The 16,957-nt window shown below is 41.2% G+C and overlaps 1 protein-coding gene across 2 annotated transcripts in view; it reads left to right on the plus strand.

Moving 5' to 3' along the window:
• col11a1a (collagen, type XI, alpha 1a) overlaps nt 1-16,689 on the plus strand; it is a 72,914-nt gene extending 56,225 nt beyond the window's left edge. For both annotated transcript variants that reach the window (XM_053412802.1, XM_053412801.1), the window contains 17 exons: nt 1,727-1,834; nt 2,234-2,287; nt 2,427-2,480; nt 3,520-3,573; nt 6,361-6,414; nt 7,719-7,826; nt 8,130-8,183; nt 8,575-8,628; nt 9,524-9,631; nt 11,133-11,186; nt 11,282-11,317; nt 11,420-11,473; nt 11,573-11,819; nt 12,596-12,708; nt 12,960-13,028; nt 14,633-14,866; nt 15,327-16,689. In XM_053412802.1, the coding sequence (XP_053268777.1) occupies nt 1,727-1,834; nt 2,234-2,287; nt 2,427-2,480; nt 3,520-3,573; nt 6,361-6,414; nt 7,719-7,826; nt 8,130-8,183; nt 8,575-8,628; nt 9,524-9,631; nt 11,133-11,186; nt 11,282-11,317; nt 11,420-11,473; nt 11,573-11,819; nt 12,596-12,708; nt 12,960-13,028; nt 14,633-14,866; nt 15,327-15,473 (1,602 nt within the window). In that variant the 3' untranslated portion in view covers nt 15,474-16,689. The remainder of the gene's footprint in view (nt 1-1,726; nt 1,835-2,233; nt 2,288-2,426; nt 2,481-3,519; nt 3,574-6,360; nt 6,415-7,718; nt 7,827-8,129; nt 8,184-8,574; nt 8,629-9,523; nt 9,632-11,132; nt 11,187-11,281; nt 11,318-11,419; nt 11,474-11,572; nt 11,820-12,595; nt 12,709-12,959; nt 13,029-14,632; nt 14,867-15,326) is intronic.
• The last annotated feature ends 268 nt before the right edge of the window (nt 16,690-16,957 follow it).

The raw sequence follows: 16,957 nt of genomic DNA on the forward strand, positions 1-16,957 counted from the left end.
AAGTAAGCTCTGCTCTTGTGTTACTAATGTGTCAAGCTAAATATTTGTGTTCCATGCTTTATGTTTGAACATCTTTATGTATTATTTTTCTTTCATTTGGTGCATCTTGCTTAAATATTCTCAGTCTTTAGCCTACCACCCTGGTAGCCGTAGCTGAAAAAACATTTTGAGAAGTAATTTCTCTTCACCTCGATGTGCAAACCACTAAGGTTGGGGGAATTTATGTTTGCTACAGTAAGACAGGTCACAGTATCAGCCACATCAGGTAATCCCCAGGAAAACCGTTTCTTAATGGATAGCTTTAGGCAAATATAGAACAAAATCCAATTTAACGAGACAGTGACACCGTGTATTCATCACAGAGAAAGCTCATCACATTGAGGCTGGTAGTTCATCTCAACTTGTGCTTTGCACACCATGTTCACATGGCCTGCCAAAATTAAGTGTCTTCCAAGACTCTTAAGACACAATTACCAGGGGGAAGTGACTGGTGCTTGTGTCCTAACGAACAATGATTGCAGACACCGTGAAGCAGGTTGGCGGCAGCACATCAGACACCCGTGTTGCTGAGCGCATCCTTTAGCTGTAATTTGGCCTGTTTTGATAGACCCACTGAGGCAGTAGTAAACTCCAAGTCTTGTAATTTCTCTCATATGTCAGAGTCAATTATAGATTGATTAATTAAAAAATGTAACGATTTATCACATCCACATGCTTGCATTTGCTATTGCCAAAAACAAATTCACGACACTTTGATCAGCCTTATGTTTTTTTCTCTAAACTTTTACTAAGCACCCATCGCTCATGGATTGATAAGCGCTGCGGCCTCGTTTATCATTATTAAGGTACAACAGTAGATTGTAGAAGATGGCCGAGTGGCAGAGGAGCCTGATTACAGACTTTTTTCATTGTTCCCTGCTTGTTCCCCGCGTTTGCCATTTAGGTTTCCATAGTTAGAACAGTCACAATCCAATGTGTTTCAGGTTTTCCAGGTTTTTACATACAAGTGCTACATTTAGTATTGGAACAAACGTAACTAAGAGAATAAATCGATGGAATTTGATTTACCTTTAACAATTTTTTTGCTTTATTTTGTTATTTTTGAAGGAAATATGTAGAATATTCAAGTAAATTGTTGCTGTTATATACTTTTTATATTTGAGTAATAACATTTCAAAGCCACACAAAGGATGAAACGAGATTTTGTCTGTGTGAACATTGGAAAGAGTAGAAAAAGCTTCCCCTGTTGCTGCAGTGCAATACAACACAATGTCCTATTTAAGGATCAGCTTTCACACCATATCACAATTTTTGAAAATCTACCAGATCATTTCATGCCAAAAGGAAAATAATGTGAAACAGGAAGAGAGCCGATTTTCTAAGCACAAATTAAGCAATACAAGATGGAGAAGTTTTTGACCAATTGATATGATAATCACTTCCAAAATATGAATTGTAATTGAGGAATATGGATTCATTGGTGTTGGGTGTATACAGATGAAGCTGTGTGTTTGTATCATCTCTGTCGGGGAACAGGAGCATCATATTTAAGAGCTTTTGGCGCTGAAAAACACTTGTTGACTTTTCAGACACCATTCTCCTTTTGTGACACACACTGATATCTCACCACATGTCAGTTTTCATCCCCTGTTCAGTTAAATCTTTGACTCTTAAAAGGCTGCCCTCTGTGGTACTGGCGTAATAAATGTTCCCCCGTCCACCACAGGGACCCAAAGGTGAAAGAGGAGAGAAAGGAGAGTCTGGCCCCCCTGGATCAGCTGGACCCGCTGGCGCCAAAGGACCCCCTGGAGACGATGGTCCAAAGGGCAACCCTGTAAGTCTGCCAAATCCGCAAAAGAGGTTGTCAGTCGGACAGACAAAACATAGGGCTTTAAAGGAAAAGCCCCCCCACCTCCAACCCCACACACCCTGGAGGCAGGCGGCAGTTTTATCTGAGAACATATTTGAGGGCTAAAAAGCCTTTTTATTGGAGGAGATTATATTTTATGCCTGCGTGGTAATGGAAGGCAGTGACGCCTTTTCTCATGGATTTGCAACATCATCGTTAAGTCAATCAATTTGCCTTCAGTGGCTGTTAGCAGGTACACCATGGACTAAATCACTGTCTAAATTACTAGCCATGCTCTTAATGCCTGGACCCAGGGAGATTAATTCTCGGAAGCGGCGCCTTGCATTTCTTCTGCTACACTCATGCATCTCATTTCTCTTAAAGGGTCCCGTTGGATTCCCTGGAGATCCTGGCCCTCCTGGAGAAGCTGGTGTTGCTGTAAGTAAATCTTTAACCAATTATCAACCCATAAAATACCTACGTGTAGTAAATTGTGTGGGTCTTTGTGTTAAATCGATGAATTAAACAATCTATTTTTCTAGTGTCATAGTCTAACCTACACATCTGTCTGTTGCAGGGCACTGATGGTGAATCAGGAGAGAAGGGAGAGGATGGGGAGTCCGGTCAGGCGGTAAGTTGTGTTCAGACTGAAAAAATGATTAAATGAAAGTATATCATGTGCTTTTCACACTTCATTTGTGGGATCTTTTACAAACACCTAGACAGTAATCCAATTATCTTAAGAATCGGTTCCCTTGTCTCTCTGTATGAACGGGTATGAATATCTGTTGTTTTTGTTTATTTTATAATGTAGTCATCTACCACCAGTTTCCCTGCAGTAAAAGCTGTAATTATATTTAGTGAGTAAATAATTTACACTACAGCATTTTAATTTATGATATTTACCCCATTCTCTTGGGTGTGAGGTAAATGGACTTTTACTATATGCTTTGCAGATTCATTAAGTATAATTAGAAATAATAGGCAAACGGTAATGTGCTGACCCCGTGTAAAGTGCAGTGAATCACAACTCGCCGACATCGGGTAGATTAGCAACCGCTTTAGTAGAAGCTAATGTGGATCGGAATAAGGGATTCTCATTAACATTAATGAATTTAGATTAGCTAAAGAAAAACAGAAAACCTTTGCTCCACGAGTCTCACATTTTTGAGTTGTTTGTGAACTCTGATTGCATGCTCAAACTCTAAAATAGAAAATAGTGTTTAGAAGGCAAATTAACATATGTTCAGTTGTTCTTGACAAGAAAACATATGTATACTTTGGTTTTTCCCTGCATACAACCATACTCATATAAATCTTACCTTTTTGATTTTCTGAATATTTACTAAAGCAAATGATTAAACAAATCCTCTGATTGCTTGCTATTAGCCCAGAGATAATTGGATGACAGTGTCCCAGGGAGCACAGTATGTTATTTCAGGCAGTGCAGTGTCTTATCCATATGTGGGTTTGGGCTGAACTCTTTCGGAATATTCTGTGTCAGAATATTCCCTTAATGCTGATATGCTCTCTCAGTTAATATCCTTTTACCACAAAAAATGAGAGGTTTGGTGAAGCCAGTTGCACTCTCATCACAATTCACAGCTCTGATTTGTTTGTTAATACCAATTGTTTATTTCAACATCTTGCTTGTCCTTGCTTGTTTTCAGGGACCTCCAGGTCCATCAGGAGAAGCTGGTCCACCTGGACCACCAGGCAAGAGAGTAAGTATTAAATCCTATTTTATTTCAGTATTTGTGTGCATGCTCCACTTGGGTGCCTCCAGCTATAATCCAAAATTCACCAGTCCAATTGTCGTCGTTGGCATTTCATAATTTCAGGTTGTTCGAGTTGTTTTGACATGAACTCTCTTTCTGACCAAAAGCTTTTGTCGTGATGAAACCACAGCTCGATAAGTTCATGTGAAATGTCGTAAGCCCCATTTTAGAAATAAATGAATGTCTGTCTGTTGGCATTGCACACTGTGGCCTCAGCCAGTGGACCAGTTTCCCACCACGCAACAACTCCTCGTCAACAACTCAATCTTGGCAGTAAAGCAGGAGATTCGTTTTTGTTAAAAACAGAGTGGGGCAAACAAAGTGGAGATTTAATGGGTCAAGGCGAAGAAAAGCTGTCTCAAGGCCGACCGAGAGGTGAACGTCGAGATGTAAAAACTCAATCGTCTTTTTTTTCTTCCTAGCAAGAAATAGAAAAGACCAAAATCTAGCTGTGGAAAAAAGGTGATGTGGGTTCCAAACTCATTTATGTCCTCAGCAGTGGGAAGAAAGCGAGAGAGAGATAGCAAGGCTGACACGTTATTGATCCATGGCTCCTTGACTGACAGCTGGAGCACAACAAAGGCATAACATGGACGGGGTAAAGTTGTTAAGAGGTTATGAGAAGAGAACAGATGGCTTTCGTAGTGACCAACAGAAAAAGGAAACTAGAATGGCACTGGATTGCATAGCTCTGCCAAGGCCCAATAACCCTCCAATGATAGAACCAACGTGCACACAGGCATTGGTTATCAGTCCCAAAGGAAGTTGTTAAAACATTCTAGAATCTATCCCTCTTAACAGATCTGCCCCAAAAAATTGATGGGTGCTCTCTTGGCCCAAACCCTAACTCGTTATGGAAATTGGTTGAGTGCTTTTTGCTTAATCCTGCTGACAAACAAACAAGCCAACGGACAGGGTTGAGCACATAACTTCCTTGGCGGGGAGGGGGGGGGGGGGGGGGGGGGTAATTAGATAAAATATTTAATCTTTGTGTTGATAGTGAAGTGGTTAAAGTCGATCAGCCGTTACTTCTACTTTGAGCAAACTTATCAAGGTTACAAGTCTTAAAACAACCCATACAACTTTTAACAAATTAAAAGCTGACGTGTCTTTGACGTGTCCTCACCGTACAGTTGATGATCACTGAGACTCAGAGACACTGAGGCATCAAAGCAGCCGCTCTTTTTTAATGCATATCTGAGATGAAACATTTAACATTTCTTCAATCTGATGTGAAAGCTCAGTCCACATGAGAACGACCAGCCATTCTGTGTTTTAAAGGGAGACTTGGCGGCACAGGGAAACAAGTCTTGCATTTCTGAATCCAGAGTTTGTTCATTTTCTGAGGAATTTTGCATTCGGAGCATTTAGCGTGGTATCAGCATATGTTCCAGCTAAATGGCCTCGGGATTATGGTTAGGAAAAGGGCTGTTTTATCACACATGGCTCTTAACCCACTTAGAAAATAAATGGGTCTGTTATGATCCGCCACAGGTTGCTTCCCTGAATATATAATCCCACAGTTTGGATTGTATACGATCGGTTGGCTTGTGTCCTCTCAGCATTTTGATGAACTTAGCTCCAGTCATAATTTTTTCCTACCCAGGTCCAGATTCTTAACCATTACATTTATTGCATAGCAGTGGACTTAGTTTCATCTGATTTGATAAATGCCTTGATACTGGAAATGTATTCAACCTTGCTCCTTGAATAAAAGAAATATGAAAAAGATTATTACTCTCATTCAGCTATAATAATGTTTTTTTTTTTTGTTCAGGTCTCGCCTTTGTTTTTTTTGTACATTATTTATCTTTCCTGAGTAGCTGGGAGCAGTTTAATGCAATTCAGAGCAATAATACACAGCGTCTCATACTGTTGATGCTGCAGAGCCAACAGAAAGATGGCCGGGCAGCCTTGGAAAAAAATAAATAAATAAAGAGCTTGCACACTCTAATTTTCACTCTGTTACGACGGCGCCACTGCTCTTCATCAGCCTGCTTTGATAAGAAGAAAACACCTGCCACACTAGCTGCTGTATATCGTGCTTCAATTGTGCTGATCAAGAGGCTGCCTTTTCACCACCAGTAAGAGGCACGTATCAGGAGAAGATGAAAGCTCAAAGACAGAAGGTGCACTCCCACTACGGGCTCTCAGTCCGCAGCACGATGGCCGTGGATCACAAGTGGAGTTTGGATGGAGAGCGAGTTTAAAAAGGGATGAGTGGAGGTGGAGTTGAAAGAAATCATTGTAGGCCTGAAAGATCCTGACCAGAGAGAAAAGATGGCCTGCCAGTTCGCGTGTGACTGATGAGGGCTCTGTGTGTGTTTGTGTGTGTGTGTGTGTGGCTGAGTGGTTGTATGTTTTCACGGGCAGACAAAGGCTTGTCCAACTCATTCATATAGATCTTGACATAAGTGAAGTAATGCCCGCTCAAGGACAATGGATTATCTTTCTTGTTCAAAGACAGCACCCACCATGTATTTATCAGACAAGACAACTGTTCAAACTGAAATCTTTAAACTAAAGTAAATTGAAACGCTGTGGAGACGACCTGGCAACCGCAGCGACTCCATGTTTCCATGAAACAAACCAACATATACACAGATCCATAATGAATAGATCTCTGCTTATTTTCATCCTGGGGACTGGGTCAAAGATGACCACTCACCTGTACAGTTTTGTTTTATTTGCTATGTCATGAAATACTAACGCAGTGTCCTGTCTCTTCCTCAGGGACCACCGGGAGCTGGAGGTTCAGAGGGCAGGCAAGGAGAGAAGGGCGCTAAGGTAACAAAATCAATTCATCCTCTGACCATTAAAAAGGCAGCGACTCCCTCTGCTGCACCCGCACCCTCACATTGTTACCCCTCTTTAATTAAAAGCACAAAAAAACTCAAAAGTCATTTCACTTCCACCATAGATGAGATGGAAATTTATGGACGCAGCCTATTTGAGTAAAATGAAGATTCATTTGTTTCGTGCATTGTGGTGTGGCTTAATTTCAAGGCCGACACAAAGGAGTTGACGCTCTTTATGTCGAGCCCTGGGGTCTTCAGAGTGACTGTGCAATTCTATTTTAGTTAGAATGAGAGCCCAGGGAAACTTTCTTCCAGTAGTTCCCTCTTGTTTTACGCAAATCTCCATATTTCTAAATCTATGCATTTTTTTCTGTTGCTTTGTGCACCTTTAAAATCTGTTAGCATCAGCCAATTCATGTTTTATTCAAGTCATACATACTATAAAATTACTTTACTTTTAACATTGCTTTACCACTAATGACGTGCATGAAGTCATAAAACCTATCATTATAATAAACAGCTTTATGGAAAAATGGCAGTTGTTCTGTTAGTATCTGCTTAATGTGAAAGCATTTAGATCTGTAAGCATGTTGCACCTCGAATATGACAATCATCTTTCCATGAGATCTCTGAATATTGGCATAGTTCAGATTACTGCCGGTCAGCACTGTCACTGTTTGTCTTGTGGCCACGCAGATTTTTTCCACTACTGTGGATTAACAGGAAATCTTTCCCTCATTTGGCTCTTGTTTGCTCTTTTCCCCATTTACCCGATCTGCATACAGCAAACTGTCTCAGCATAAATTAAAGCTAAGAGCATCCCGCTGCTGAATTCTGATAAAAATATCCAGCGCTGCCGAGAGGCTCTAAAGTGCTGCAGATTTCACAAGTTGGAACTGATGTTTAATTCTGTACCTTTAATAAGCATTACAAATTATTATTATTTTCTGCAGGTTTTAATGTTGCCTGTGTGGAATCTATTTTAAAGTCTAAAAGTTTTTAATCCTATTTAATCAAAGTTGTTGTTAAAGACAATTCATAACTTCAGGGATGTCTTGTCCAATGTCTTCCATTACCGGATGTTGTCTGCCACCATGAGAGAGAAACTAAAAACTATAATTTGATGCATCTCAAAATGTCACTGAAATATCAGAATCTTTGATCCAAACATGTTAATACTACACTTTAGGTCAATTCTACTGTAACAGTTACGGATTTATCCTTGTATTTCAACCCCATAGATATTATTTAGCCTTTGTCCTTCTCTCATGACGCTTGTATATCCACATACAGGGCGAGTCTGGTTCAGAGGGTCCAGCAGGTAAAACAGGACCAGTTGGGCCCCAGGGACCTTCAGGAAAGCCCGGTCCAGAAGGTCTACGTGGAATCCCCGGTCCTGTTGTAAGTCTGATCTTTTCCTCTTAAATGCTACATATACATTCAGCTGCACTCTCACACAGGCTGAAACTGAAGCACACACAGTGTTTGCAGAAGTGGAAAAGTCCTGCTAAGGCATGATGATGGACTTCATGGAATAATCAATACTCCCATTTGGTTTATAATTTAGTTTCACTTGTTTATTCCAGCACACTTTTTTCCCCACTTTGGGCTATTAATCATTGGGCTGAGCACAGAAAATCAATGGGAAGCTGGAGAAAATACAGCAGGCTATAATACTCACTACAACTGAACGGCTCTTTACAGGGTGAACAAGGACTACCCGGCTCCTCAGGACAAGATGGCCCACCTGGACCCATGGTTAGTATGCATAATCCCTCTCTCTTTCTATCTCTTTCTCTGAGTATTTATCTAACCAACTCAAATTGATCTCTTTAGGAGCAGTTTCCCTCTGCTAGTCTTTAGTTTAAACTAAACCTAATGTAACTGTACTGAAAATGTTGCTATTGGACAAATAAACAATCTTAGAAATGTTCATTCATGTGTGTTTATATTTTTCTTCTTTTCTGTTTCCGTTCCATCTCATTTTTAAGTTTTTTTTGTCTTCATCTCTTATCCCCTTTATGTGTCTTTGTCTTTATTGTCTCGATCTCTATTCCCAGCTTCTTTTGCCGGTTTATTTGCCTCACACTTCCCTTGCTGACTTTTCTCTGCAAAACTGACTTTAACCTCTGATGTTGTTGTTGTTCAGGGTCCTCCTGGTCTACCTGGTCTCAAAGGTGACCCCGGATCTAAGGGTGAAAAGGTGAGTGCAGAAACTTTCCTCCTTTTCCTTTAACCAAGTTCTACATCGGCAGAAAGATACACCTGAGAACAGTGACGGGAACCTTTGGACACTGATCTTGAGTCTGCTGTCGATTGCACACAGCCTCTGTTACATAACACATCTTTTGGAATTACCAAGCAGAGTTAATACCAATGCAGGCTTATGTTAACATTTAGGAAACAGAATTAGTTTCTGAACAGGACTGGATATGAAGCTCAATTGTGATATATAATTCTATAAACCGTACGATCTTTTCTTTGCTGCCTCTGTTGAATTTGCTGGTGAAATATAACTGCACAGGACATTCATAGACAGCGCACATTACTCTTTCTAAATTGCCTTCCACACACCGACATGATGGCTTGAAAGAGAGCAGTTTAAAAGCGCACAATACAGGCACCATGTTGGATGTTTTTAATACTGTCAAGCCACCGGGCATGGTCGAAGCTTTCATTTTTCAAAGACATCATCCCTGTGATCTGAATTGAGGCGGCTGTGGCCATGGAGGTAGAGCGGGTTTGGAGTTCAACCCCTGACTCCTCCTGTCCACGAGCTGCAGGGCCCAAAGACACATGACCCCAAATTGCTTCTGATGGCAGATTGAGTGCATGATAGCATGTGTGAGCATAAAAAGTTACTAAACCGAAGTCCAGTTTGCATTTCTTCCGAATCTTTTTGTTTAATTTTTTCTTTTGCTTTAAATCCTGAGGATTTGTATTGTAATAATAAGTCACCCTTCATAGCTTCATGTTTCATTTTTAGCTCTGACCTTGTCAAACTCGTATGCAGTGGCTTTAAAGTTGGACTGCAGAAAGGGACATTGCTGTAATCTTTGCTTCTTTTCTGTGTGTTTACATTTGTTCTCATCCTGCAGGGTCACCCGGGTTTGATCGGTTTGATCGGACCCCCCGGAGAGCAAGGAGAGAAAGGAGACCGAGGTTTGCCCGGACCCCAAGGTTCTCATGGTGGCAAGGGCGACGGTGTAAGTGATTTATGACTCCATTCCCACGCTGACCCTCCACCTCTTGCCATCTTTTCAGCCCCTTTGCCCTTTTACTATGGCCACAAATCCTGCTGTGGTCATTTGCTGTAGAATGAAGCCTATGTAGTGCATCTGAGTCGTGCAGTGCAGTGCACATCTGCTCCCTCAGCATATTCACAGAGAGCAAACATTCTGTTTGTTCTAGCTTTTAGCAGACTGGATTATTCATTCAAATTTGCTCTAATGCAGATGAAGCTTATACAAATGCCTCTGAGGTATCTTGTTCTGAACTCTTCACTTCCTTACTGATTTATTTTTGCATTATTTATTTGTATAAACTTTATTTCTAGTTGTTCACTATCGGCAGGTGTCCAACCATTGTTCTTTGAATATTCCCTGTAGTCCAGTGAGCGGTGCTAGAACAACTACTGCTACTATTCAACATTGTTGAAAGAAGGTTAAACTTCATCTCGACAGAGCACTGATGGCAGCCTTCATCCATTTTTAAATAAACATTGCAGAATGACTGATTGTCTGTCCTGCTGTGTCCTCAGCCTGCCCTTACTCAATGATTTAAGGTGATGGGCTCGATGGAGTATTTTGGGATTAACCCTAATGAAACTCTAATGTCGCTTTTTGTCAGAGCACAAAAGGGCTTCAAAAAAGTTTATCAAGCAGTTTACCATTTCTGTTTTAGGGCCTCGGAGTAGGAAATCTGTTGTTATGCCTCCATTTATGTTTTCAGATGGTCTGTCCCTCTGTTTGTTTCTTTTCTGTGAATAAGATATCTCAGTACAAATTTGATACAAGGATGAACTGAGGATATTTTGGTAGTCAAAGGTGAAGGTGACTTTGACCTCACAACATGGCTGTTACAAATCACTCATCTTATTTGAGGGACAAAAAGTCATGACCACACCATCATTTTTCTTTTCTCCCTACATTCCTTCCTTGTTTTATTTTCATTTCTGGCTTTTAAGGCCTTAAACGATCTCTCTGCCAAATTCTTTTTAGATCTATCGACCTGGTGTGTGCCCTCTTGATAATGTAGCTCTGCTGGTTACTCCCAGATCACAGCTTGTGACTAAGTGTGAACCAGCTTTTGAAGTTGATTTTAATCCTATTTAATGGATCTTCTATCTAGTCGTCTGCTCATATTTCTCTTTAATCTTATCTGGAGGAGACGTAAATGTAAACTGCATCTTGACTTATCGGCCAATGCAAACAACCACAAAGCTTCCTCTAGTTTGGCTTTATTTTCTGACTAAATGAGAGTATGAACAGCTGAGTTCAAGGAAACAAGTGCAGGGCTTTTAGTCTTTCCTTAATGGCTAAAATAATATTCTCTCTATCTCAATGAATAAATAATTAAAAATGCCATTTTTCTTCCATCTGTCCCCCACCATCATCTCTCATTTTATTCAAGCATCATAATAATCCTTTGTGTCCAGTGTTTCTTTGATTTCTCTTTGACTCCAGCTTTTATCTCATTGTACAACAGGGTATCGGTGGATCTGCCGGTCCTCTCGGCCCCCCAGGTCCCCCTGGTCTGCCTGTGAGTCTTCTACTCATTCTCTCTCTCATTTAGATTCCACACCACAGATAGAATGACTTTGCTAAATTGCTGTGCTTTTGTCCTGTCTAATGCAGGGTCCTCAAGGTCCCAAGGGATCCAAGGGTTCCTCCGTGAGTAGAATCATTGTCTTTTTGAAAGTGTACTATCACTGTGATAATACGTGTTGATGTGAAATCCAGCCTGGATAATATTTCCATTCGTGTCTCACCTAGGGTCCTGCTGGTCAAAAAGGAGACACTGGTATAGTTGGTACTCCTGGTCCTCCTGTGAGTATTCATTAGTCCTCATAGTATCACTGTGCAAACTTCCCCTCTCTTCAGACTTGTATCAGATCTAAAACATTATTTTTCATCCCCACTCTGTAGGGCCCACCTGGTGAGGTGATTCAGCCGCTGCCCATCCGGTCACCTAAGAAGTCAAAGCGCTCGAGTGACATGCAGTCAGATGCAGCAGGCACCATCATGGACTACGGCGAGGGCATGGAGGACATCTTCGGCTCACTCAACAACCTCAAACAGGACATTGAACGCATGAAGTACCCCATGGGCACGCAAAACAACCCCGCCAGAACGTGCAAAGATCTGCAGCTGTGCCACCCAGAGTTCCCTGATGGTAAGTCGAATCAAACAGGAGAGTTTTTAGCTGAATGACTCATTTATTAGCGTTTCTTTTTGGTATAAATCTTAAAGTCAATCCGGAGGGGCTATATCAAACATACCCAAGTCGAGACATTGTTCAGAGGGCCTGGATAAGAGAACGCAAAAGAAGGAGCTGTATGCTCTTGGACTTTAACTGCCAGCCCCCTGGTAAAATGTCTGTAAAATTTCTGAGTGAGCCCAGTTGAGAATACAATGGGAAAATGACCATAAAAGTCGTAAAAGACCAAAAAGATTACAAACATCTCAGGATGAAAAAATAGGTTTGAAAGATTCCAACTATGATGTCCGCTTGGAGAGACAGCGACATTCAGGAGCTTTTGGTGACAAGCACAGATGCTAGTGTCCAAATTAGTAAATATCTGTCAACTTTTGACACTTCAAGTTGAATGCACAGTTTTATATAACTTCTGGGTACTCATTACTGCAACAGGCAAAGTGGAGCAATGAAGCTGTTCAGGACAAAGATGACAGTTACAGAGCTATGGATTGGTTTTATTTGGAAGGAAAAATCAACTACAAATTTGTTACTCATACAGTCTGTTTCAGGTATAATAACAACACTTTATCCATCAGCGTGTCAGCCAGGAAAATGAGTGGTAAATTACTTTTAAGCAGAAAATCCACCCCAGATCTAGGAACCCAACACACTTCTCTTTGACATGAAGCTCTAAGCCATTTTCTGTGACATCAGTAGAACAGCGTGTTTGAACGTTTCTTGGTTCTCCTCAGGCGAATACTGGATTGATCCAAACCAAGGCTGCTCGGGGGATTCCTTCAAAGTCTACTGTAACTTCACCGCCGGGGGCGAAAGCTGCATCTACCCAGATAAGAAGTCCAATGGAGTAAGTGACACTGGATTTGCAAACACCAGATTCATAACTGCCGCTTTCTAATTAAGATTTCTCACCAAATTTTGGGCCATCATGTTAAGCTTCAGTGCTGAGCTTGAATTTGATATTTGCTCTGTTGCAACACAAAAAACAACCACAAGGGAAAACTCTATAGTTCCCTTGAGGCTGCGCTTTAAAAAAACAAACAAGTATTCCTCATGTTTGGTGCATTATTCATAAAAAGTTTGATTCTGTCTCTACAGGTCAGAATATCTTCATGGCCTAAAGAACTTCCTGGGTCGTGGTTCAGTGAATTTAAGCGTGGAAAAATAGTAAGTCGTCTTTTTTTCCTCCCTCTTTAATCCACCTCCTTCCTTCTCCTTCACTCAGAGGTCTGGTAAATGGATTGAACCCCTAAACCCCCACCCATATTTTCCCTGCTCCCTCCCATGAACCGGTGCTGGGACTCTGCATAAGGCCAAACAGATTATAATAGAATCAAATGGCAGCACCACCCATGAAATTGTGGGGGAATGACACAGAGTCGCTCCCCATAAAGAACCACCTAATGGTTTGAGGGTGTTCACTCATTCATTTTAGGCAGAGCCAGAACCGAGAGAGTCTCAGTGCACGATTGTTTTTTAGTTAAATAATCCACCTCCTTTTGAACCACTGCCCCATTTTCAGTCATTGCAGGCACATTACAATTCTTAGAGCGTTCCATATAAAGAACAAAGCATTAAATAAAACATTGTAGAGGATTGGAGCAGAATACCTCAGCAGTTCAGCGTTCCAGCAGTCAGCCCTCACTCTGCCCTTGAACAGTTTCTCTGCAAACATCTGCTGCTGCTTCTTTCTGTCGGGAATGAAAGACGCAGGTTCGTCTCGCTCCATCAGAGAGTTGTCACGTTGATTTTCAGAGAAAACACAGGACGTCATACCGCTTTGTGGGATCAACTGTACCGCCCTCCTCACCATTCTCTGAACTGAGGGTGCTTTCAATGCGCATGTTCTCACAAGGTTCACATTAAGTTGATGTCAATATCAGGGTCATCGGTGATGTAGAGACCTTGGTGATCCAGTTTCAAACGTTGAAGGAGAAGTGAACGGGATGGGAAAGTCGAGATTTATTCAACTGAGAATCAAGTAATCAAACTTCTGCAAAGTATAAGTGTACATACACAAACTACAGTGGGCATACCCGACACGAAACCCCCGACCGGTCAAGACGGTCTGGGCAGGGTCCGGACAAAGAAGCTGAAATGATATTCAGCTTCAGTGGCATTGGCTGGGCTCTCTGAACATCTTAATCTACGTGATGTTTCGCGCTGCACGTGCCTGTAATCGGAAAGAAGACTGGGTTTGGTTCAACACTGGTTAGTTGTCTCTCGGACTCAGTTGGTTTCGAAGACAAAATGGCAGAACCATCTGCACTCTAACACTCACACATACTTGTGCATCACAAGCTTTTACAGTTTGTCCCCAAGGTTTTCTGTTGTTTAAACTCTCACACACCAGTATGTCCTGTCCTCTTCATTGTGCATTAGCCTTCTAAAGAAGACTCCAAATTGAAGGTAGTGATGAGATAACGTTGACCATTATAGAATAAAAGAACTAATTACTAAGACTAATTCATTCTTTAGAGTAAGTCCAGTAAGTGGCAGTGTCTCCTCGTGCTGCTCTGCTGTGTGGAGGTTGATGAGATGCTTGAATCAAACGTCAGCAGATGAATTGTGAGCACAGAGGATGGATGTGCTGACAGTTCATTTAGTCATGTTTTAAGTAACCGTGACAAAGTGACTGGTGTTGCCTTGCAAAAGCTCTTTATATGTATGTTTCAATCTTACTTCTTATTTGACATGTTTCTCTTACAGTTTCTTTTATTTCTCTAATGTGGATGTTTGTGTCATATATTAACTCTCTGTCTCTCTTACAGCTTTCCTATGTTGACGCCGATGGAAACTCAATCAACATGGTGCAGATGACCTTCCTCAGACTACTGACGGCCTCGGCCAGGCAAAACTTCACCTACAGCTGCCACCAGTCTGTGGCGTGGCACGACGCCACCAGCGGCAGCTACGACAAGGGGCTGCGCTTCCTGGGCGCCAACGACGAGGAGATGTCCTACGACAACAACCCTTACATCAAGGCCATCTCAGACGGATGCGCGGTAAGAACCGTCTGTAGATCCTGTTTGTTTAGGAGAGCAGGGAGGGATGAGCTAAGACTGTTACCAGCTCTATTCAAAGTGAATGAGTTTGTTACTCTGTACACTTACTGCTGTTAGGTTTGTTTCAGGTTCGATTTTTTTTGGATGAGTTAACCTCATTATTGGGAGATTTTAAGAAAAGAATAAATGCATCTAGATATTGTTTTCCACAAAAATCCAGCAAGATTCAGACCCATTAGCCCATTCAAAAGCTGAATAGTCTTAAGTGTCTCATCAGAAGTGTGACTCATTCAATGAAATCACATTAGTTTTGCATCAAGTGTAGAGCTGTGATTTGAAAGCTTCTATTTTGGAAAGGACCGACCTAAAGACAGTTAGAAATGTGCCAGTGTGTGTATTTTTTCCCTGGATGTGCTGTTCTGACTGTTTGCCTTCTCCCTTTGTGTCCCTCTTGTTGCAGACGAGGAAGGGCTACGGAAAGACTGTGATGGAGATTAATACTCCCAAAATCGATCAGGTTCCGATCGTCGATGTGATGTTTACTGACTTTGGGGACCCTAACCAGAAGTTTGGGTTTGAAGTTGGGCCCGTCTGCTTCCTTGGCTAAACAAAAATGAAAGACAGAGGGAAAAAAAAGGATTTGATGGGGTCAGCAAAGAAAGTCAAGTTGAGACGTTTCGGGTACCAACAAACCCCATTTCCAGCCCCCCACCCTTTTCTATGCCACATGCAAGTTTTGAATAAGAGATGGTGTAGCAAACATGTCTTTCCATGTATGTACGTGTAAACCCAGGAAAATACTTGTTGCCCTTGTAGGGCTCGAACCACATGACTTAACCACGTTACGGAGAAAAGGTGAAGGACATCAGAACGCGTGGCAGAGGAGGGTGAATCGGAGGTAATCAAGAGAGGGGGTCAGGTGACACGAGGGGACACGGACCTCCTCTCTGGATCTCCCGGTGCTGTATGAAAATGACTACAATGGTGCTTGTTCAAAACACACAAAAGTATAAAGAGGTGCTAAGAAAGAAGGTGTATTTTGATAATTATAAAAAAAACTGTAATTATTATTTTGTACAATACTGTTATTTCTGAATCCACTTTCAAAACTTGCATGTGTATCAGATTCTGCTTCTGGCTCTTTAATTTCAATGTTGGCTCAAAGATTTACAGTGTAAGTTTAAGACATCACACAATCAAATATATTTCTCAAGGTATTTGTTATTGTTCAACACAAAACTGTGTGTACCTGTCACGAAGGAAATAAAGTGAGCATTCAAACAATTCCCCATTGCTAAATTAGACTGTATGCCCTTTGTATATATTGACAGTCCCAAGCTTGAGGATATTTGCTGTTTCGCCCTTGTGACCAGAGGCCAAACAACAGGAAGTATCACACCAGCACGCGTACGGCAACATCTCCCACTAATGTTGTGATCCTGTGCTCGTAGGAAGCGACCATGGCATTCATCTTCCTTTATTTAATTCTATTTTTTTTTTTTTTTTTTTTTTCTGTTTTGTTTTCCGACTGGCCTTTTATTTCGGTTGTATACCTCAAACTTTCTTGATAACCTTTAAAATGCAAGGATGCTATGCCCTGTATATACCTTGGTTAAACAATTAAGTTTATATATTTTGGGTGGGGATTTATTTTTTTTTAAAGAGAGAGAAAAATACATTACCTGTTAAACATCCACTGTTCAAATCCTTCTATGAATGCAATGAGAAGCCCTTTAGGTGACCCATTTTTGTAACTAAAATGAGAAAATGTTTTAATGTGCTTTTTATAGTTCATTTAAATATTAAAAACTGGATTCAGTGAACTTAATGTCTCTATGGTTTGTGTGAGATGACGTGTTGGGGGGGGGGGGGGTAGATCAAACTACTGTGTATTTCAAATGCTTTAAAATGTAGGATATGTTGAGTCGAGTTTCTGGTTCTCTCTTGAAACCAATAAAGAACAATCTTACAGTAATTTGCTTCTCATTCGGAGTACATGAATGGAAACGTGAAGAGTGATGACAAAAATGTCCCATTTTCTTTGTAAGAGAAAGAATGGAAGAGAAATCACTCTTTCACTAGTGCCACATG

This window comes from Pleuronectes platessa, chromosome 20 (genome assembly GCF_947347685.1).
Source record: "Pleuronectes platessa chromosome 20, fPlePla1.1, whole genome shotgun sequence".
NCBI classification, from domain to species: domain Eukaryota; kingdom Metazoa; phylum Chordata; class Actinopteri; order Pleuronectiformes; family Pleuronectidae; genus Pleuronectes; species Pleuronectes platessa.